The sequence below is a fragment of the Microtus oregoni genome, unplaced genomic scaffold (assembly GCF_018167655.1).
Source record: "Microtus oregoni isolate MIOR12 unplaced genomic scaffold, Mior012 000006F_ref0000085, whole genome shotgun sequence".
NCBI classification, from domain to species: Eukaryota; Metazoa; Chordata; class Mammalia; order Rodentia; family Cricetidae; genus Microtus; species Microtus oregoni.
The window spans coordinates 10,694,300-10,717,058 of NW_024543065.1; the positions used below are offsets into that span (position 1 = coordinate 10,694,300).

Consider the following 22,759-nt stretch of genomic DNA (forward strand, 5'->3'; position numbering starts at 1 on the left):
TTATGAGGCAATATAAGAAAATATTGTTACTTTGACCTATTTTTAAAAATTACTGAATTTTTTTTATATATCTTGATCATATCCTATTCCCTCTCCCAATTCCTAAAAGACCCTCCTTACCTTCCTACCCATCCAAATTCATGTTTTCTTTGTCTTAAAGGAAACAAACAAAAATACCCCTCCCCCCAAAACAAGTAAAACAACAAAACAGAAAACAAAGAACAGAAATCAGAAGATAAAAAACTAAGTTTATGACCTATCTAATTTCAGTTCTTAGCTGATTTATCAGCTATGGGTTCATTCTCATGAAGTGTGCCTTAAATACACTTTTCATTTTTTTTAAAAAAAGTGATTGTTTACTCCTATAATATTTGTGCCACTATTGCACCAATATATCATGTATGTCACAGGATTTGTACTTGGTGAAATTAATGATGACTTTTCCTCCAGTAACATGGAAAGCACCTTCCAGAATCTTGAATACTAGTTAGTAATGGTGAAGCTTCTAGTTATGCCCTAGAAATGAAGAATATTTTAATTAACAAAAATAATTACTATTGAACAAGTTACTTCTTATATTGTACATTGTTTTACTTTTCTTCTGGTAGCATTAATAAAATGATGCCGATGCAGATCTAAATATTTTTCTTTTATTCTTTTGATCATTTAATTTTTCCTTAGCCATCATTTCCTAGATTTCAAACACTAATATAAGCCCTCTTATGACCAAAAAGAAAATGGCAAAGGAGTACTCATCTCACATCACCTTAGGATATAAAGAATATAGAAGTCATAAAATGGCAAAAAAGAAAAATAACATGGGTGTATGTTATATAACATGTAACATAGGTCTGCAAATGATAGGGTTTCAACCTATGTGCTTGTTTGTTTTATACATGTGAATGCTGTTTAGGTCTTTTATAACTGTGCTTTACTTATCAGCTTTTGGCTTTTATCTCCTTTGCTGGACTAATGTTTACTATAGATCTTGCATTTTTAATACACTTAAAATCCTTATATGATCCTGGGGGTTAGATCTTGGATTTTTTTTTTTTTTTTTGGTTTTTCGAGACAGGGTTTCTCTGTGGCTTTGGAGCCTGTCCTGGAACTAGCTCTCTGTAGACCAGGCTGGTCTCGAACTCACAGAGATCCGCCTGCCTCTGCCTCCCGAGTGCTGGGATTAAAGGCGTGTGCCACCACCGCTCGGCAGATCTTGGAATTTTTAACCTATATTTATAACTTGCTAGCTCATAAATATCCCTTATTATCATTAATTTTGTCCTCAGCCTTATTCAATGTTCTACATCCAGAATAAATACAGGAGTAGGTTGGATTTTTTTTTTTTGCAGTTTCAAATACAGTGCATGCTTATTTTATAATCACCTAGACCATTGAGTAATTTATCTTTCAATTTAGTTTTCAAATTATATAACAAAATTAACTTTCAATACATGACTTTAGATATGTGTTATTTACTCATACCAATAGAGAAATAGCAAGCTTTCTGGTAATTAAATGGGAATCTCATATATAGGTATAAAAGGCAGTGAATCCAAACACTCTTCCTTTAACCTCTTTATTAAGCACTCTGAAGTGCTTTTCTGGATGGAGAGCTTGGCTACTATGTACAATCTCATCTATGTTACCGTAACCCTATAAGTCTTTCCAAGGATTCTATTTGGTGTATATGTAAGGGGAAGACAGCTTTCTTCCACCTTTACAGATTCCTTGTCCAAAGAAAAAACTGAATTGATACAAAAAAATAATAGAAGAAAAAAACCATAGTTAATTAACACATTTGTGTGCTGAAATTCACAAAATATGATAACATAAGAAAAATCAGACACTTGAAGCTTAAAAAACATTCTGGGATACAGAAATTGGTACTTGGTGAGGAAGGACGTGGTAGGTAAAGGGTGTCCTGTTATATAGCTTAAAAAGTTGCTCAGGTAATAAAGCATGTCCAGAGCAAGGTTTGTTCCCTCAGAGGAATAAGCAATAGTGTGTCTTGAGGTGGTGTCAACCTCATCTTTTCCTTTGTATTCCTGAGTTAATCTTTCTTGGTTGATGACATTCGCTGAAAGAAGTTTCGGGATGAGTGATGGAAGATCTGCATTTATGTAAATAAGGAGAGCTCTGAGACAGCCTCTGCATGCGCTGTTCATCCAGAACCCTCAGTTCAAAGTCATTGGCTCAGCTTGTCAGACATAGGGGCTGCATTTGTCAAACCCCTCGGCTGGAACACTGATTTCCTTAATGGGGGATATAGTAGTTTAATGACTGCTTTGAAGTTCAGTAGCTGAAGGTCGTCGGAAAGGACTCACGCTAGCAGACTTCTCCAGCATTCCTTGGAAGCATCTTTGACCTTTCATTAAATAAACAAACACTAGTATTCCGAATCTCAAAGTAAACAACACAGAGTGTGCCAGAGAAAAGTGTCCTCAACCCACTGATGCCTGTGATTTGGAGGAACTGCCCTGGCATTTGTCACACAGGGCTTCCAGAGGCTCTCAGTCGCCATGGCAAATTATCTGTTTTCATCATTCCAGCCTAGAGCCACGTGATCACAGGGTCCGCGGGATTGGCTTGTTCTTCCCAAAGCCTCACATGATCTGCAAATGTGTGTTCTGAAAACACTGTGCCCGCCCCCCCTTTATTCAAAGGCTTGACGCCCTAAATGTATTATACACAGCTGGAGAAGAACCGACCAGGTTGTTTTGAACAAGCAAGTAAAGGAAGGCAGAAAAAAAAAAAAAGAAAGAAAGAAATACGATCTTTGAAACTGGTAGGATGGGATAGTCTCAGTGTGTTGAGTATATGAAAGAATTCTTGTGCCCCCTGCATTTGAAGAACTTCATCTAATGAACAGTCGGTCTTGAACAGAAACCCTCACCATGTAGTTGTGTTGCCTGTTGGCCACAGATTTTTTTTTTTCATTGAGAGGCACTGCTCCCTTCATGTCCACTTTGAAGTTTAAACAAAACAAAAATATGGTTTGTAGTAACTTCAGTTTTTTTGTAATTTGATATCTTCTCTCAAGATATCTACACTATTGAACAAATTCCATAACATGTTGCATGGGGCTAACTTGGTGGAAATATAGGCACCTTGGTTATGTTATTTTGCCTTTCAAATGACACAGACACACTTGCAACCCTGTATGACAAAGTCATTGAGAATGTGAGCTGAGCATTTTATTCTAGCCACTGTCCCCTGGGCTTGTTTTTTCCTAATGCTGTACATGCTAATTGTTTGAGAAAGTGTACATACTTGATTGATTGTCCATTGCCCGCCTCTGCTTAGCTTAGCATGTAAACACCTTTTTGATTTGAAATAGAAAATTTTCAGTCTTATGGTTGTTTTTTTTTTTTTGCCTAAGACATGCTTGGACAGTCCTTGGTCACCTTTTTTCTGGTCTTCCAGCAGAATCTCATCTCTTGTAACTGAAATTTTCTGAAATACATGCTGTTTTGAAATACCTTTAAAATGTTTCTTGCTTTGGTCCAGTCTTTCCTTGCTATCCTTCCATTCTTTCATTTTTTTGAATGGAAATGTTTGTCCTGTCTTAATGGAATACTTATATTTTGATTTTATGGAGGCTCATAGTTAAGATTTTGTCAATACACAGAGACTTTTGTCAATGATGGGACTATTAAAGACAATAAGGATTTATGCAGTTGGACTGGATGCATTCTGGATATGAGAAAGACTTGAGCCTTTGTGAGGTGTTAGAATATTTTAAGATGTGTTACATTTGTTTATGCTATGGAACATTTGCTTTAATGATACAAAGATGTGTTGTGTGCTTTTATGCTTCATTTATTTAACTCTGTGAAGCTGTGATTCTTTGCCTAATCTAAAACCCCTGGTGGTTTAATAAACAGCTGAATAGTCAAGTCGGCAGAAAGTTGGGGCTGGAATACAGCAGGAGAAAAATAGAAAAAAATTGGGAGGAGAGGATAACAAGAGAACAAGGATAGGAGGAGATCAGGGGTCAGCCACCCAGCTACATAGCCAACCACAGAGTAAGACGGAAAGTGAGATTATAGAAGTAAGACAACAGCCCAGAGACGAATTGATAGATAGGATAATTAAAAAAAAAAGCTGGCTAGAAACAAGCCAAACTAAGGCAGGGCATTTGTAAGTAATAATAAGTTTCTCTGTGTACATTTATTTAAGATCTGGATGACAGGCTCCCAAAGAAGCAAAGAGCTAAACGAGTTTTAATACAAAAATCAAACAAAAAAACCAACAACATTTTGGTGCTCCAATGTGGGGCTAGAGTAAAATCTAACAACAGTGAAGTAATGATGGTGTGTCGTGATTTAAAAGAGATGTATTCAGATATCGAGTGGACAGGAGTGGGCTTGTGATGGTTAATTTTCTTTGCAATTTGAAGGCATTGGAAATCACCTAGGAGTCACATCTATAGCTGTGTCTGTGAAATATTTCTCCAAAATGATTAAATTGAGGAAGGATTATTCATATTGAGTGTGGGTGGCACTAGGACCCCATGCAAGAAAAAAAGGTGTGTGTGGGGGGGGGGGAGGAAATAATCCAAACACCAGTATTTTTCTTTATCTGCTTTTTCAGTACAGACATAGCGGTGACCAGCCACCTCACACTCCCACTGCCATGCCTTCCTGCCACAGTGGACTGTACCTCTCCTTAAATTGTGAGAGAAAGTAAAACCCTTCCTTAAAAAGCCAACAAAAAGTTCAGCTATCTAGTTCACAACCTTTGCTCTACCCTTTGCAAAACTTCCACACTATGGCTTCTTTTGCTCGTCTGGAGAAATATTGAGTCAAGTCCTCTAAGAATACAGAAAATCTAGCATTATCAGCCCATCCTTTCTGAAATCTGATAGATGTTTCCTTATGTTGGATATAAGTATATTATTGTCTTGATCGCATATCTTAGGAAAAATTATATTTATAGATTTATTTTTAACTTAAAATGGGAAAAATCCAAAAATACACCCAAAATAATTAGAATAGCATGATGAACTCCCGTGTACTGTTTCTTGACTTTGCCAACTGTCAATCGAAAACCAGTTTAATCCCATCTGTATCATTATTCTATACTGCAACTGAAGTGTATAAAAAATAAATGAGTTATCATTTCATTTAGTTTCATCAATAAATTACTTTATAGGTAACTCTAAGTGATAGAGGTATTTAAAATAAACAATTCCATACCATACTTGAGACACTAGCAGTAATTCCTTATGGACGTCATCAGGAGTCAGGTAAAGACAAAAATTTGCCTAGCTGCCTCACAAATGTTTTTTATAGTTCAAGTCATGCTCTAAAGGATATTCATGTATTGACATTGGCTGGCAGATATTTACGTCATCACTTTTGAACTTTTATTTTGGGGGATTGGATCACATGTGCTACTGTGTACACTGGGAGGTTCAAGGATAGTTTAAGGGAGGTGGTCCCCTTCATTATGTGGGTTCTTGGAATCAAACGTAGGTTTTTGAGTTTGATTGTGCGTGACTATACCCACTAGGCCGTCTGACTGGCACCTAATTTTTTGTCTTTTCGAATGTGTATTTCCTTCTACTTTTTTACTCAGTACGTAGAAGGAAAGAGAAGGTTTTCCATAGAGAAGCCCACAGCATGGATTTTGTTGGTTGTATTCCTGTAGCTACAAGTGAACATGATTCAGGACAGCAGTCACATAGTGGCCACAGAGGAACTCGAGTTAACGGGTGGCTGTTTAAGGGCCCTTTCCTGTTTGCCAAGCATCCTCCCTCTCTTCACTTAACTTCTTCCTTAGTCAGTTTCCTTCCTTGTTATCACAAGTCAGATATCATAGACTGAGGTGGCATATATTCAAAGACTTGCCTGTGAAGAGGAATCTTCCCAAAGTGTCCTTTGTTCTGTTTTTCTGTTTATTTGTAGTTAATTTCCAAGGCTTGATAGTCAGATTGTTTACTTAAAAAAAATACAGCCAGGGTCGTCCATTTCAGCGAGATTTATAAAATGGATTTCCTCCTCCTTTTCTTTCTTTCTTTTTTTTTAAGTTAGTAGTTCTTGATCATTATTTCAAAGCCATATGAGAGTCATGGTTACTAGGTCTTGGTTTTGTTTCCAGATAGCCGGTATCTCTCAAGTCAGGACATAAAATGACATCTACTCTTGACTTCATGGAATTACATTGCATTATAGACTCAATGAATCTAATGAGGTAATAATTATATTTTCTTGTTTAAATGAAATTAAGCCAGATAAAATGAACAAGTATTGTTTTAAAACATTGCTAAAATCAACCTGTAGATAAACATTGTAGAAAACACTGTTCAGAAGTAAAAGACAAGATCCATAAGAGAAGGAAATATTTGATAATATTAATAGCTAAGGAGTATCAAAAATTCTGAAATATATATTCTGAAAACAAGTTATTTATAAATATATAAGTTATATATAACATATACATACAAATATATATGTATATGTATCCAGTAACAGAACACAGAGGGATGGAGACAGTGGGCAAGATGCTCAACTACTTACTGTACAAATAGGTGTGAAATTTAGATATTTGGTTTGGACTGTCACCCTCAATGAATTGAAACAGTCTAGGAAGTGAGCACAGATGTCTCCAGAGCAGAATAATTGGAAAGAATGCCCTCCCTTGAATAGGAGTGATGACATTTCATTGGCTGGGGGCCATGATAGCATAAAAATGGGAATTTAGAAAAACAGTGAGAATAGAAATTCTCTCTCGCTTTATTTTGTCGGACACCATGGTAACTGTTGCAGTTTGCACCCCCTCCCTTCCAAGATAGACTGAAACTGCAGGAAACTGTGAGCAAATTAAACCTTTCCCTCCACACGTTGTTTCCTCAAGTGTTTGTCACAGAATTAAAATGTCTAAGCGATGCTCTACGTAAACAGAAAAAGAACTTGCAGCAACCCACATAAAGCTATTTAGGCTCTACAGTGAACTGAGAAATACCAACTAAAACCATGAGGAGGTAATACCGACACTTCAGAATCTCTAGGATTTTTGAAGAGACAGTTACAACTCCCAATATGGAGGAACTGAAATTTCACACATTCCTGAATGTATTTTTTCAGGAAAATCTTTTGCAGGGTCTATGAAGCTAGATGGATATGCACCCAGTGAAAAATATGTTACATTTGTCACTTTGCTCACTGATCTGAGAAATGACCATCAGAAAGCAACCCCAAGGGAGGGGACTTTATTTTGGTTCTTAGTCTGAGAGGACAAAATTCATTATTGGATGAAGACGTGACAGTGGGGCATGTTTGCTCATATCACAAGGCAGAGAAAGAAGACTGCTGGAGCTCAGCCAAATTACTTCTGTCTGGGAGCCCCAGACTTGGGATGATGGTAACCTCATTCACAGGTCGTACACCCAAATCTTCTCTGCAAAATCCCTCACAGAAATACAAACATGTATTTTCTTGATACTCCTAAGCTGATAATTGAACTTAACCTTCATGCATCTTTACAGAAATCTGCATGTATGTTCACCTAACAGAAATGTGCAAAAGAGAAGCAAAGAAATAATAAATATTGATATAGTATCTTTTTATAATAGTTAAAATTTAGAATCAACCCAACCACTTTAATTCCTATTCAGTATATCCATTCAAGGAATATCCTATGTTATATCTATAAGGAAAGAGTACAACCAGAAAGTAGAGCATACTGTGTGATGCACAGTGTATGGAATTCTAAACAGTGATGAAAACAAACTAGGCTAGGATGGTGCTTAGCTTGATTTCAATTGCTTGAAATGCAATTGTGTTGAGATGGGAATATTCTACTTCCCGGGGTGGTAAGTCCATGGGTGAATTTGATTTGCATTGAGTCATTATATTGTGTTTCTTTTATTAGTTCATTGGAAGAACTATACACTACAGTAAATAAATTTATAAAGTGCACTTATAAGCAAAATAAATCTTTTTTTAAACATGTAAAATTAACAGTTTTTCCACACTCCTGATATTTTTCTATCAGTTACAGTAAGAGGGAAAAATCATGTACTTTTTGCTTTCAAGATTTCAGTTAAAACTTGAAATTATAAGGAAGAATAAAATGGAGCTTTCAAACACTCTTATGTGACAACTTCACCATATTTTATTCTGTATTATTTAATGTTATCCTTAAAGAAAATAGGTTGTTATAATTAATGATATATTTTTAAGCTAAGTAATAAGAATATAAAGATAATTGTCTATAATTTTCTATTGATTAAAACCGTTATTGTCAATACAAAGCTTTGTTACATTTAAAATTCAGAAAAAATAATGTCAACTTCTTTGACCTTAAAAAGCAGAGTTAAACTGTTATATATCATTGGGCACACTAGTAATTTCCAAAAATTGCTAAAATGATACAAAGAAACAATGTAGACAAATTAAGACCATTTATTTAAAAAATGTTTGTGAAAGAATTTTACAAAATGCTGAATATTTCACCATACAAATACTTGTGAACAACCTAGAATAGCATTCAGTGCTTAAAAAGCTTAAAATAAATTTAGGCAGTTATTATTTGTATAAAAATGTAACTCATCAAAGGAGGCTATCTATATAGCTGCATGAAAATCCATGTTATTCACGGACAAATGTATTTTCTGTGTGGCTAGTTTGTGTTTCAATAATGAAGTACATGAAGAAGATTTTTATGCATTATGCCATTATTCTGTCTCTGATGACTTGTTTAGGGAAAATATTGCTTTCTGGATGAATTAAATAAATACAACCACTGTCTGGAATTTTTAAAATTATACTAAAAGATGGCTAAAATGAGTCTACTTTTGGAATACATTTGCAGCTTCATTATAGACAAGTTACTAGGGCAAAGACATTGTAGCCAGGAATTTCCAAGGTTTTTTCTACATGATGTTTTCAATATTATTAATTTAAGAACTAAGCTATAAAATATAATAGAATCACCCAAGTAGGGGGAATGTCTCTAGTATTCATCTGCATCTTTTAGAGATTTGCTGATTATCTTGATGACAAAACATTCTATTTAAAATGAAAGATGTATCTACTTGTATTCAGGCACATTCCCAAGTTCTTCTGATTTATACTAAATGTCTGAAAGTAGTGAGAATACGAATGAACATACTCAAGTTACCTTTGATTGAAAAAAACTAAGAAGTTACTATAATAAAAGAGCTGTCTTGCAGAGATCATTTTGAAGATCGATTGTTTGGGCATATTTCTGATTTTGTGTTCCTTCACTGATGAAAACAGACTATAATCTTTACAGCCTGCCCTATTTCAAACTTTGAAACTGTGGAAAGAGACTTGAAGAGGTTACTTAGTCAAGTGCTTGCTATATAAGCATGAAGAACTGATTTCAGATTCCCTGCCCACACAGAAGCAACTAATGAGAGACTTTTTCTGTTTAGATCCATGTATTTCTGTGAGGACTCATGTCTATTAGGGATAGTTATTATCTCTCTTAGTTTATAAATCATCTGAATTATGATCAAATAGTTGAACTTATATACCATAAAATTCCAAATCTAGACTTAGAAGTTGATGATGATCAAATATTTCCTAAACATATCACTAAATAAAACTTTCACTTAAAGTGTTTTTATTTGAACTATTTTTCTTTTAAAATTTCAACTGAGTTTTAAAAAAATGCATGTGGTATATCATTAGAACAAACACATATACTATATATTTGTTTCTGAAGTATGTATATGCAAGTTAATGTACAAATATGGGGACTTTGTGTTCAAAATATTTTTACAAAGAATATATAATCAGACAGTTGGGTATGGTGTTGCATGCCTTTAATCCTAGCACTGGGGAAGCAGAGTCAGGTGGATCTCTATGAGTTAGAGGTCAACCTGGTCTCCAAAGTGAGTTCTAGGACACCCAAGACTGTTACATAGAGAAACTCCGTCTTGAAAAACAAGCAAACAACAAACAAAAACCCCATGACTAAAAAAAATAAAGAATAAGTACTGTACAGATGATTGACTTAGAAACTATTACAAAATGAAAACAAAACAAAACAACAGCAACAAAATACACACAGAAGAGATTAGAAGACAAATAATTCTGGAAACAGAAGGGAATGACATTTGTGCAGGCAGAGGGCAAACAATTTTCAGAATTGATGAGGTGCTTAGCAGGCCTATGTCCAGCTGAAGGAAGAGGAGGAACCATGAGGTCTTCAAAAAGCCAGTGTGATGGGGAATGTTACCGGAGAAAGTGTCGTCAGCGTAGCCATCAAGTAGGAAACGGATCATCACTCTGCAGAGCCAGGAGAATGGGAGAGAGGGAGAAGCAGCTGGAAGAGTAGGGTGGTATTACTAAAGATAGGACCAAGCTGGCACATGTTAGAGAAGAGTCAATAGATGAAAACTCTAAGAAGAGCAATTGATTTGAGAAGTTGGGGTGAGGCAGGAAGAGGAATAGCCACACTGCTTGGAGGTGGCACTCAAAAAAGGCTAGAGAGCACATTGTAAGTCAATAATTGGGTGACTTTTCTCTGAGAAATCAACAAAATATCTTCTCACCCCAGACAAAGCACCACGAGCAGAAATAGACCAAAGTTCTACTCACGTTGGCTCATTGAATCTAAGAGTCTACCCACAGTTACTTAGATGAAGGTGAGTGAGGGATTATTTGCAGGAACAAGAGGAATTTATAGGCTGTTACATGACTGAACAAAAAAGATCTAATTCTCTAGCAAGGATTGACTGTCCGTATTTCGTTGGGAACGGTCAAGTTCCCAGCAACCCTCTCTCCCCTAGTAACCATGAACAATTATAAATCTTGAGGAAGGAACCAGCCTTGAGAGCCCCACCACACATGACAGAAACATATCAGGTTCAATTTTGAGCAGAACTCCTTTTGGTATCACAGCTGACCGTTCAAGAGGCCATGAGTAGCCAGAAGACAGATTTGCAGGACAGCAGTGAAGATAAGAGATGGAGAATCAGGTTTCACCTAGCCCTGTCGCAGTTGATGAAGTGGTTAGGGAGTTTCATAAGTTCGTGGATTTCTAGACTGCAGAGATCACATGTCAGATAAGAGGAAAGGGCCTGGTATCAAACAGATCCTGAGATAACTGAGTTGTCAGCAGGGACATTAATTTATATCAGAGACAAGTAGTGAATTGCAAAACGTTGGGGATTGGTGAGAGAAAAATGTAGGAGCTGGCAAATAATGGATGAGCAGAAACTGAGGATCTTGTTTGTAATCACCACAATTCAGCTGTTGGCATAGGGCTTCAAAGGCAGCCTGGAAGGGGAAGTGAGGTCAGGAGAAGGCAGATAAGGTTTCAGGATGGAGGGGGAAGGACAGTGTTGTCAGAGTGTGTGTGAGCAGAGTCGATTTTGAGGATGGGACATTCCAAAAGGCAATAATGACTATATTCCACAGAAACAAGGGGTTCAAAACAAACAAGAAAAAGAATTGAACAGAGATATGAATGCAGGACCCTTTCCAGTTCTATTGGTAGAAAGACAGAAAGGGAGAGTCAAGAGCTAAGAATGCTATCAGGTACACAGTGTGGGGGTGACCTGGAAAAGAAAGGCTTTGCCTGGGATTCAGCTATAATTTGGAGAAAGTGTTTCATAACGGGGCCTAGCAATCCTTTCAACAGCTCACAATATATAGCATGTATGGAACATCACAAATATCGTCAGTGTAGACAACTTGTGTTTTCCCATCCATTAGAAATAAATTTCATGTTAAAATATTTATAAATATTATCAAGAATCAATTTGTGGGGTGATGTTGCTTAGTTGGTAGAGTTCTTTTCTAGCCCATAAGACACCCCAGGTCAGTCCACAGCACCACATGAACCAAACATAGTTCATAGTTGCAGGAGGATTTGGAGATCAAAGTCATCTATGACTACATACCAAATTCAAGACTAGACCGCAATGTGTGTGACCCTGTCCCATAAGCAAACAATGAAGACAGCAGCAACCGCTGTGGGCAAGAAGCAGTCAGAAGAGCAGCAAGTGTTAGGATGTTGTCGGGACTGAGTCAGAGTGAGGTGATAGACAGCAGCTTTCACAGACCTTGCCCTATGTTGGCCACTTCTTCATAGACACACAAGCTTTTTAGTTTTGGCAACATTTTAGTGCAGGGATGCCACTTACATTTCTACAGTGTGAACGCTTGAATCAGACTCAGAAGAACCGTTCCCAGCTCAGTCGACTAAGTGACACCGTTTTAGACCAAGTTGGCATATTCTCTACTTCTTAAAGGTTCCTGTGAAAGCATGGGTTTTAGTCCTCAGAAAATTGAACTGATTTAAAATGTAATTTTTAAGAAACAAATTCAAAAAAATTTTGCTTGCTACAGACCTATTATATGGTCCACTGCAGCTCCTATCTGGCATCTGTAGCAAGGACGGCTCTGCTGGACACTGTTTAAATGCTCCTCATATGGCCCCTAATTCAAAACTAATTGCACCCAGACTAATTTAACCAAAACAGGGTCACATTATTTTCATACCGTCGTACTTTCTGTTTTTTTGATTTCGAAATAAGATGATTTGTCTGCCATTTAGGCACCAATTACCCTTCCAGATTCTGAGAGCTATGATTTTTCCATTAAAACAGAAACTATGAAACTTGTGGACCATAACCATGCAAACCAATTTTTTTAAGATTTGCAGGAGAGTAACATAATGAAGAACGAGAAAGATTTCTGTGCACCGAGAACCATTGTGGAGTTCATGACATCAACACCTTGAGTAAGCCGACCTTGGCGTCTGCAGGACAGGTGCTTGCCACATTAGCTGGAAAACAGCCAATTTTTGTGCAAATGTTTCTAGTATGTGGTGTAACAGGAAAAACATCTTTGAAGATTGCAGGGCTTCTCGCTTATCTCAGAATAATAGTGGTATAAATTAGCTATCCATTCTATTCTTATTTTACTACAGAAATATTTTGGTTAAGCAGTGCTTCTAATGCTTACACCATCTTCAGCTGAATTCATGGAATTTTAGAGGAGTGAGGAGGGATGAATTGAGCTGGCCAGATATATAAAATATGCTCTTGAAATGTGTCTTTGAAAGTGGGGATTTAAAACAGTCTTAACAGCAAGTTGAAAGGTTTTATCCAAGAGAACACGGAAAGATGTTTAATATATGATATGTGATAAGGTTTTCAAATCATGGCTTCAACTGAGATGGCTCTGCTTCGACATAATGGCAATCAGACTGAGAGGAAGATGTAGTCCTTGAAGGGCTAGAATGAGGGTAATCATCTCTTATCAGGGCAATATAGTGAATAGGTACTTAAATATTCATTTTCTAAAGATCAACTGTTGATTCTTCGATCCAAGAGAAAGGAATGGAGAGATAGAAGCCCTATTATGTGTCTAACCAAATGGACAGACTGGACTGTCTGTCAAACAAACTGGGCCCAAGAAGATCTCAGTGTCACGATCTATGCAACCTCCGCTGCTGATGGAGTTCCTCATCAGCTGTGGGTTAAAGCCCAGCTGGTGTGGTCAAAGTGAGGAGCCCAGGGCCTGGAAGGTCAGTGATGGTGGCCCAGAGTCCTGAGGCTGTGGAAAAGTTGGAACTCAGCTTCTGGTGGGGCAATGGAGAAGGCCCATTGTGTGTGGGCCCGAACAGACTTTCAGGAGCAATAGAAGGCTAAAAACAATTGAAAGGAGCATAAAGGTGCAAAGCGACACCTTCTTTTTAAAATCAGGAGTAGCAGCTGGATGTACCCCTCCCCCTAGGTATGAAAAGGAATACATTCTGGGCAGAGAATGGCTTTGGTGACCATATGTAAATAATCGTGTGAAACCTTAGGATGTTGTCTGGCAGAGAGGACAGTGTGGATGGTCGGATCTAGATAAATTTTCATAGTCTGTGTTCTTTCTTGCTTAGTACTTTCCCTAGAAGTATCAAATTAAATTAGAGTCTTACAGTGCATAATGAAAAATGTCTTGCTTTTTAAATTCACTTGATGACCTAAATTGCTTATTGTGCTGAAGCCATGTGACCAAAGAGAACACACAAATAAAGGCACATGACAAAGAAGAAAAATTACTCTTAGGACTTCTGTATTCTTACTAGCATTTTAAAAATAATAATATCATTTATCATTAAATTATTATCACCATTCAAAACATAAGGGAAACCAAAAGAAGCCCTCACATACAGAGAATGAAGGAAGTCTGCTCCAAGGCCTGCATCTACTTCTCGAGAATTCTGTGGCAGTCGGGACATGAACTGTCAGCTTCAGTATCCTGTGGGTGTTCTGGGAGCATGTAGTGCTCAGTCCCAGAATTAGTGTTACTGTAGCAAACCTAGGATTTCTCAGGACGGTGGTTACACTCCATGAGAGCACAAAAGCTGAGAAACCACGGGAAGAAAGTTAGCTAAGAAATCCTTGAATAACGCTGGACATTTCCTCAGAGTTACCAGTTAAACTGACTTTCTGAAGAGAAATAGTTCAGATGTTGGGGCAGAGCACTGGTTTAGGAACATTGAGGAGCTAATTTTTTAAAAAACAAATCAGTTTGGAAAGGATTGCTCTTCTGTCCCCAGATATTATGGCATGGATATACAACCTGCTGTGACACATACACAATTAAAACTAAGAATTCGTGTTTAAAACATAAGAAGAATAGCATCGAAAGTAATGCAATGGTCCTTTGATATCATTGGCCAGGATTTTTTATGACTAGTTCATTGGAAATCCCTCAGAACAAATTATTTCTTTTGATTGTGTAACAAAGAGTTGTAACACAGACCGGATGCATGGCATTCCAAATCTGTGCCAGTTCACCGACTCTTTGCACAAATTTTATCAGTTTCCTCTGGACCTCCACCTTCAGTTCGAAGGTTTGATATCCAAGCAGTGCCAACCGGCGACCCCCTTTTTATGTTGGTTATCAGGCAATTCTCTCAAAGCCCAAGGTTCTGTGTTCACACTCAGTTCTTGATTCTCACTTTACTTAATATGACCATAATTTTCACTTATAGACCAGTGGATATTGAATTAGAGATATATAGGATACTATATAATCATATATCTTTAATGACTGTAATAATTAGCATGCTTAAAAACTCAGAATTTGAAATACATATTTGATGGATAAAATGAATGCCTGAGGCAGAGAAAAGTTTGATTGTAACATAGAGATACAGGTGGGATGTTAAATGAGGAGTTTTCCTAGATGTGACTATTACTCAGAATTTTCTCCACACTAAGACTGGATGAGACAACATCAGTCCAGGATTCATGCTAACCACAGGTTAGCGGACAAGTAATAGCAACAGTAAGAGACATAGTATATAACAAGATGGTAAGCACAAACACAGTAGAAAGTAAGGATGCGGTGCCCAGAATTCAGGGGAAGTGGACCATCAACCCAGGGATAACTGGAATACAGCTATCACCATTTACAGAGTAAGTGAGTCTCCAGTGGCCCTTCTAGTCAACACACGAAGGTAGAAGCTGTGCTCTAAATGAAAGCTGAATATGTAGCGGAGTGAAGTCTGTGATCCGTGAAGTGAAAGGGAAATTCAGAGTAGAAGCATTTGAGAACCATAAGAGGGGACTTGGGAAATGAGAGAATTGAAAGTTGACAGATGGCAACTAGGCAATGGAAAAATCACTGTGGGAATTTTATTGTAGCAGAAAATAAATTGTAATTTAAGATATGGGAACCCAGATTCCTGATAATCCGAACTCAGGAAAAAGGGATGAGAAGATGGGATTGGGTTAGTGACTTACGGGACATGCAGCTCCTTTGTTTGAGGTTGGGGACTGGGGTCAGGACCTAGTTATGAGTAAAGAAAAGCCTTAGAAAACCCCACAGGGCTCTACTAGAGGAGGCTCTCCTTAGGAAGTTCTTTCAGTAGAAGGAAGTTATTAATTTATGAAATGCTGTTGTGTTTCTAAAATATCCACTTCTACAAATGTTTGTACCAAGAAGTGCAGGGTTTTTTTTTTTTTTTACATAAACACTAGAACATCATGATCAGTTGTTTTTTTTTTTCCCACTGTGACTTCATGACAAAGATCTCAAACTAAGAATGTCTAAAGTCTCTTCTTTAGAATTTGGAGTATAGTATAGTATTCATAATTTCCACAAACTGCCTGATTTTCACCATCATTTTATTTATTCATTTGCTTAAAGCATTGGAGATATGTTTTGTTTCATTTTGTATTGTATGGGTACCAGAGAAGGAGCGGGAATGGAGCATACACAGTGCAAACATGGAGGTCAGAGGAAAACTTACAGAGTTCAGTTTTCTTAGTTGTTTGTGGTTTGTGAATGAGTCAAATGTAAAGTCGTCAAATAAAAACTTGTGGATCCCAGGAACCAAACTCAGGTCATCATGCTTTGCAACAAGTGCCTTTATCCACTGTCATCCCAGGGGTCCCTCGATGTTTTCGTATTATCAGTTGAATTTGGTATAAAGAAAGTCATTAAACTATTTTTTCCATTAATCTAGTTTATTTTTCACTACTGAGAAACTATGATTTAACATATATCTTAGCATTAATATATTTTCCAAAAGCATGTAATTACAAATCAGGAGGCTATGCAGATATTGAATCTTCATCGTTTCAAAAACTGTGTGATGATACTGCCTTGACACAGATTTAAAATTTCATAATATGCCATGAGTGTATATTTTGTAGCTTGTGAGCAAATTAATTTAAGCCGTATGATGCTAAATAGTTGCATTTACTATCAGAACTCAAGTGGTCCTTTGAGAAGTCCCTGGCAGTATTACCAAGCTTCCATCCTTTGATTTTAGAAAGGGGACTTGAGAATTATCTATAAATGACTCACCGCATTATTTTAATCCTCTACATAAACATATTGAGACATTGTATTTGACACTCTGAGGCTTTTATATATTTGCATTGCCACACAACAGTGTCTGGGATAGATTTTTAGGATGAAACAGTCATCACCACACGATGTTGCTTGACTACCTGGAAAAAGCTCAGGGCATACAATTCAAATCACATTTAATTGATTCATGAAGCTGTGGGGTTGAGCCTGCTTGATCTGGTTTCTCTTGGTCTAAACTGGACTCCTATAGATGTGCTTCACCCCAGCTTACACAACTGGTACCCTAGGTAAACGGAAGCTCATGGTCAGCTTCCCTCATGCTATGCTACATATGTTCTCATCACTTCATGGGAATGCAGACCTGAGAAAATAAACAATAGTGTGGATTGTTCGCCCTCCAGATGTGTCAATATCCTGTTGATTCAAAAGGAAGCCGTGTGGGTACATGAAAAGTTAAAGCAATAGAGCCTGGTAAAATTGCATGCAATGGACATAGATAATAAGGACACAACTGATCTGTAACCTTCAGTGAGGTCACTATTCTGTGCAGACAGACAGGACAAATGAATTACAGAATGACATAAAGATTATGGTGGTGGTGACCAGGAGTTATAGCCACACCATTTTTTTCTTTGTTAGCTTGGGTAAATCAGGTCATCATACTGGTCTCTCGTTTCTTTATATGTACTTCCCAAGATTCATAAGGCTTTTGTTCTATAAAACAAAGATTTAATGTGTTAAATTCTATACATAATATGTATGAGGAACTTTAGAGACAAACTCAATGTGTTGACCCTGGCGCTAAATTTGCTAGTGTAAATGGCCAAATTTGGCTGGTTAATTTTAACTACAAATCTGCTAATATTTTATAACCACATTCAAACTCTTAAGTTTCTAGTCTGGATTTGATTATGAAGCTAAGGTCTAAAGTTTAATTTCCCCCTTAGTCTTTGAGTGTGGGATCATAACTGATGTATCTTTTGAAGTATGCAATGTGTCAGTATAATGTCATACATTATGATATATCCTATGTGAGTTACAGGAGACCATTGACGTGTGCCTTAATAATTAATCATTATGATGAGTCATTATCCTTAAATTGGACAAATGACTTTGTCAAAATTTCAAACTACTTACTAAAATGCATATAAATTTAGAGCAGATATTAAATTTTCTTCTAAATAAAGCATAGAGATAAATGGGGCTGGAGATATGGTTTAGTCATGAAAAGAACTTGTTGCTCTTGCAGAGAACCTGGGTTTGGTTCCTAGTACCTATGTAAACTCTCACAAGTGTCTGTAACTCTAGCTCTAGGGGATCCAATGCCATCTTCTGGTCTTCTTGGATACCAGGCATGCAGGTGATATACACACATACATATAGGCAAAGCACTTGTACATATAAAATTTTAACATAAAAATCAATTTTAAAGAAGAATAAAACTAATGCCGAATTGATTTTTAATTATGTAATAAATGACAGAGTACTGGCTTGCTTGACTTTCAAGATAACATCTGGGTAAGAGTGTTCCCACTCTCACTGTTAGAAGTCCCACAAAACCCCAAGCTAAACAATTTTTTTTATTTTAATCACTTAGCTACCTCAGAACTCCCACACCTAGATTCCTAAACTATATCAATAAACATGATTTATAGCTTAATTTGGCGTATAGAGCCTTCTCTTTCAGACACAGAGTAGTGACTTGCCATACCATAAATGTTTACCCCTGTCATTTCTCTAACTGGCATTTATTTGGGGCTGACAATTTACATGTGCTTGCCGTTTCAGAGTCACCATGCAGACAGAGTCAAGAAACTTCACCCAGCTCAAGGTGGCCTGGATTCAAGAATACCAATGGGTTTTCGAAATGATCTGGTTGATGTGGAGAAGCAGAAGAACAAGCAGCGGCCACTGGAGTAACAAGCAACAAGGTGATTGCAGGTTAGTTAAACCATCCACTATTGTTACCTACCTACCTGACAAGGGGACAATGCAAAAGTTATTGCTTCCATATTGTTTGGAATACACAGCATGTGTATAGAAATCAGAGGCCAATGTTGGGAATCTTTTGGGGAGCTCTTTACCTTTTCTTTATTTTGCTTTTTCAAGACATATCATTTTATTTTGTGTAAATGGGTTTTGCCTGCATGTTTATCTATGTATTGCATGCATTCAGAATCCTGGAAAGCTAGAAGTAAGAGTCAGATCTCCAGAGATTGGAAGTACAGAGAATTATATTCACCCTATAGGTACTGAAAGAACCTGAGTCTTCTATGAGAACAACACTCAAGTACTCAAGCACTAAAAAGTCCTTGGAGTTCTCCAACTTACTTTATGAGGCAGGGTCTCTCTCTGAACCTGGATCTCATATATTCATCCAGGGACCTTCCTGCCTCTGCCGCCTCCAACTCTGGAGTTACTCAAGCACATCAATGTTCCTGCCTTTCTATGTGGCTGCCTGGACTCTAAACTCAGGTCCTCATGCCTTGCAGAAGAAAATTTTCTGACAGCCATCTCCCTAGCCCCAATCACAATATTCTATATTTTCAGTAGATGAATAAGGAAGTTTTTATGGGTTGAAAGAGCTGATGGTAACTTAGTTTCAACCAATGCTCAGACCTTACCACAGAGAAGTTTCTTCATTCAGTGTATGATGGCTAAACACAGAAACTCATAGTCAACATGCAGAAAATAAGTGACTGGGGAGGACTCAGACACAAATGAGATATCCATGTCTTTTGTTAGGAAGCTCAGAGATCATCATGGAAATTAAGGATGGTGAGACCCAGAGGTTGGAGAGGATCAGAGCAGGTGTCTTCTGGACATGACAGTGTGACTGTGCTTGTAAACTTACAGTGGTGGTTGCTGTCTGTACAAGACCTGCACAAGGACCAAGCTCATCTTCAGTTTAGCATGCAGTGAAAGAGGTTCATCAAGCCTTGGACAGATGATAACTTCTGGAGGAGGAAGAATTAGTTTTCTTTAAGGGTATAGCTTCTGGTAGATCGACCACCCTACCCTCCACTGGACGGTTCCATCCCCAGGACTAAATGCACAGCACAAATTGGAGTCAATGGGTTACTCTGAAAATAAATTTAAAAATGGAAAAAAAGAAAAAGACATCAATTTGGAGTGAGTAGGGATGTAGAGATGGTCTGGAAAGAATTAAAGGAACAAATTGTGGGCGAATGTGGTAAAATACATACTATAAAGTCACAAAGAATTAGTAAAAATATTAAAAATTATATTACTAATCCAATGCAGTCTTGAATTATGGTGGTTTAGTTTGTAGGGAAGGTGATGTGGCATTTTCCATCTCCGCTGAAGGCAAAACAAGATCAAATGAAGTTGTGAGGGACTAATCACAATCAACTAAGTAACCAGACTCACTTCCATACGGTGGGACTCTGGCATGTCTTTGCAAGGGAAATGAGGATTTTCTCCTTTTTTGGCAATATTTTAGACACAGCAAATCAGCTCAGTTCCTATGACACTTATCTTCAAAACTTCACATTTAGTTCATAGGAAAATTGAAATTAATTATTCTTAAGCATATGGTTTGTTCCTCCCTCCCTTCCTTATTTGATATTGTAGTGCATATGATTTTTTTTTCTCCAAGGACATATAAAAGACAAAATACTGGATCTAAAGTCTCTGAAGTGTTTCTGCTCCCAACCCTGTCTGTACTATCTGAGTTCTTTCAAGTAGTTAGCTTACTGGCTTCTGACACTTCTATAAAAATATCCCATAGAGCTTTTCTTATTACGTTTTCATTGACTCTCTCCGAGTGATAAAATGAAATTCTGTAAAGGGCTTTGAAAGCCATGCATATTGCAATTCCTCCACATTTCAAACACTAATCAAGTGTGACTATAAAAGACACAACCGCTGCAGTGGAAATTGGTGTAGCGGGTTGGGACTCAAGCCATTATTAATTCATTGGAAACTATTTTTTTTTCTTTAAGATTATGGATCCTACAAAGTACCAGATAACACAATTCCTGAGATCAAAGTTTTTTGTTTCAATCACAGGGAACTTGGGTATCTAATCTTCCCAGCGTGTGCGTTTCTGGGACAGTACAGCGGTTGCCCCAGCTGTGCCCTGAGTGAATAATGCAGAGTATTTCATAAGCCAGAGAAGCAACTTACACTGTGCTCATAAATGATGGCTTTAAGAAGAAAAGGAGCCTCGGATTAAAATAATAGGTCTAGGCGAGTGAGACTTCCTAGCTTCCTACAACAGACTAAAGTGAAATTTCCTTTTAGGGGTCAATTTCAACATGCATTAGCTTGAAAATTACCCACTATAGTGTCCACAGAGTATTCTTATTTGCTTTTCCACCTTCAAAGACAACCAAGTTGGAATCTTCAGTATGTACTATTATGGTGTGACAGTTCTATACATAAAAATAAAAAGGGAAAGTAGACGACAAAGGAAACTTGGCCAATTTTGTTTTATTTCATATAGTATACATACCCTTATTTAAAAATAAACTGGCCAATTGGACTCACACTCACCCCGTGTAGATTGCTTTTCTCTGAATATACAGTAACCTCTTCTGAGTTCAGGAGGAGCAAATGAGGTCCCTTCTAAGTCACTTTCCAGACTCCTTTTTCTTCTTTCTTTGAGACAGGGAATTGCCACATAGCCTAGCTGACCTTTAACTTACGGTCCTTCTACCTCACCACTCAAGTCTTAGAACTATTCTCATTTTGTGTCTCCAGGATACCTAGCTTTGTTCATCAGATACAGGAAATTGAGCCTTTACTGATAAATATATATATATCTGATGATAAAGTATATTATCAAGTTAGATAGTCATTGTAAACAATTAGAAGGGTTTTTCCATGTAGCCAAACAGGAACTATGCAATAGCAATGGAATGCACTATAGTTAGACTCAGAGAAACTGACTCTGGACAGTATTGCCAGCTCTAGCTCTTTTTTCTAAGATGCTGCTGAGAGTGCTTTGTGGACCTCCTAAATGACCTTCTGTGGGCACTAAATTTACTCTAGTAGCTTGGTGATTCTCTCATCATCTTTCAGCAACATCATCGTTAACTCTGCATGTTTTGCCTATAAATAAGAGCACAGCTCTCTGAAAGTACCGTGTATGTATGGTGTGAGGGTAAAGTTCAGACCTCTGCAGTCTTAGTGCTGACTGCTGGATTTAAAAACTTGCTTCTCCACTTACTCGTAGTGTGCCATGAGCAATTTGCTAAATTCTCTATATTTGTCACGTTGGGTCCATATGTACTCTACCCCATAGGCAACGCTGAAGAGCTCATTAGATAAAGGAGGTCAAAGTTAATCTAACACATAGTAGACTCCAACTATGTCAGTGCTACAAGAAACTACTGACCCCATGAGTCGATTTCTAAGAAAACTTTATTTTCCAACAGGACCTCTGAGAAGTCCTGATGTTGTGGCTCCTGTGGGCATTGAGGCTTAGTTATTTTTCCTTTGAGAATTGGGCCGTCTTTGGATTTTTATAGCTACGGACAAGGGATGGGATGAGAAACCCTCCTTAGCTCCGTCACTAGTTCCTGAGTATAAGAAACATTGCTATGATGACGTTAACTGGATCCCTGATGTTGTCCTCTTCCTCCTTGGCAGTGGTGGCTAAACAAGAGCACAGTGCTCTGCTGTTTAATCAGCCTGAGAGCTATTTTAAGTAGCTGACAGGTGTTAAGTGGAAACGTTTGCATTAAACAGGTTTTTTTGCCCACCCAAATCCCTGAGCTGATTTGCACAATGCAAATTGATTGGGGAGTGTTCTCAGGAAAAACACTCAAGGCAGAGTGACAGACACAGGCTTGGGCAGAGGGAGAAGATGAATCCTGATATAATCACTACAAAGATGTCAGGGTATATCTCAGGGAGCTCTCGGATGGGCATGAGGTGCCCTGAGTTGGGGCAGTTTGCTGTACTCTCTGCATCTGTCAATCATTGCATGT

At 37.6% G+C, this 22,759-nt stretch overlaps 1 protein-coding gene across 1 annotated transcript in view; it reads left to right on the forward strand.

Moving 5' to 3' along the window:
- Themis (thymocyte selection associated) overlaps positions 1–18,737 on the forward strand; it is a 189,498-nt gene extending 170,761 nt beyond the window's left edge. Inside the window, 1 exon segment of the mRNA XM_041653576.1 lies at positions 18,591–18,737. Coding sequence (XP_041509510.1) covers positions 18,591–18,737 — 147 coding nt within the window.
- Positions 18,738–22,759: the final 4,022 nt, after the last annotated feature.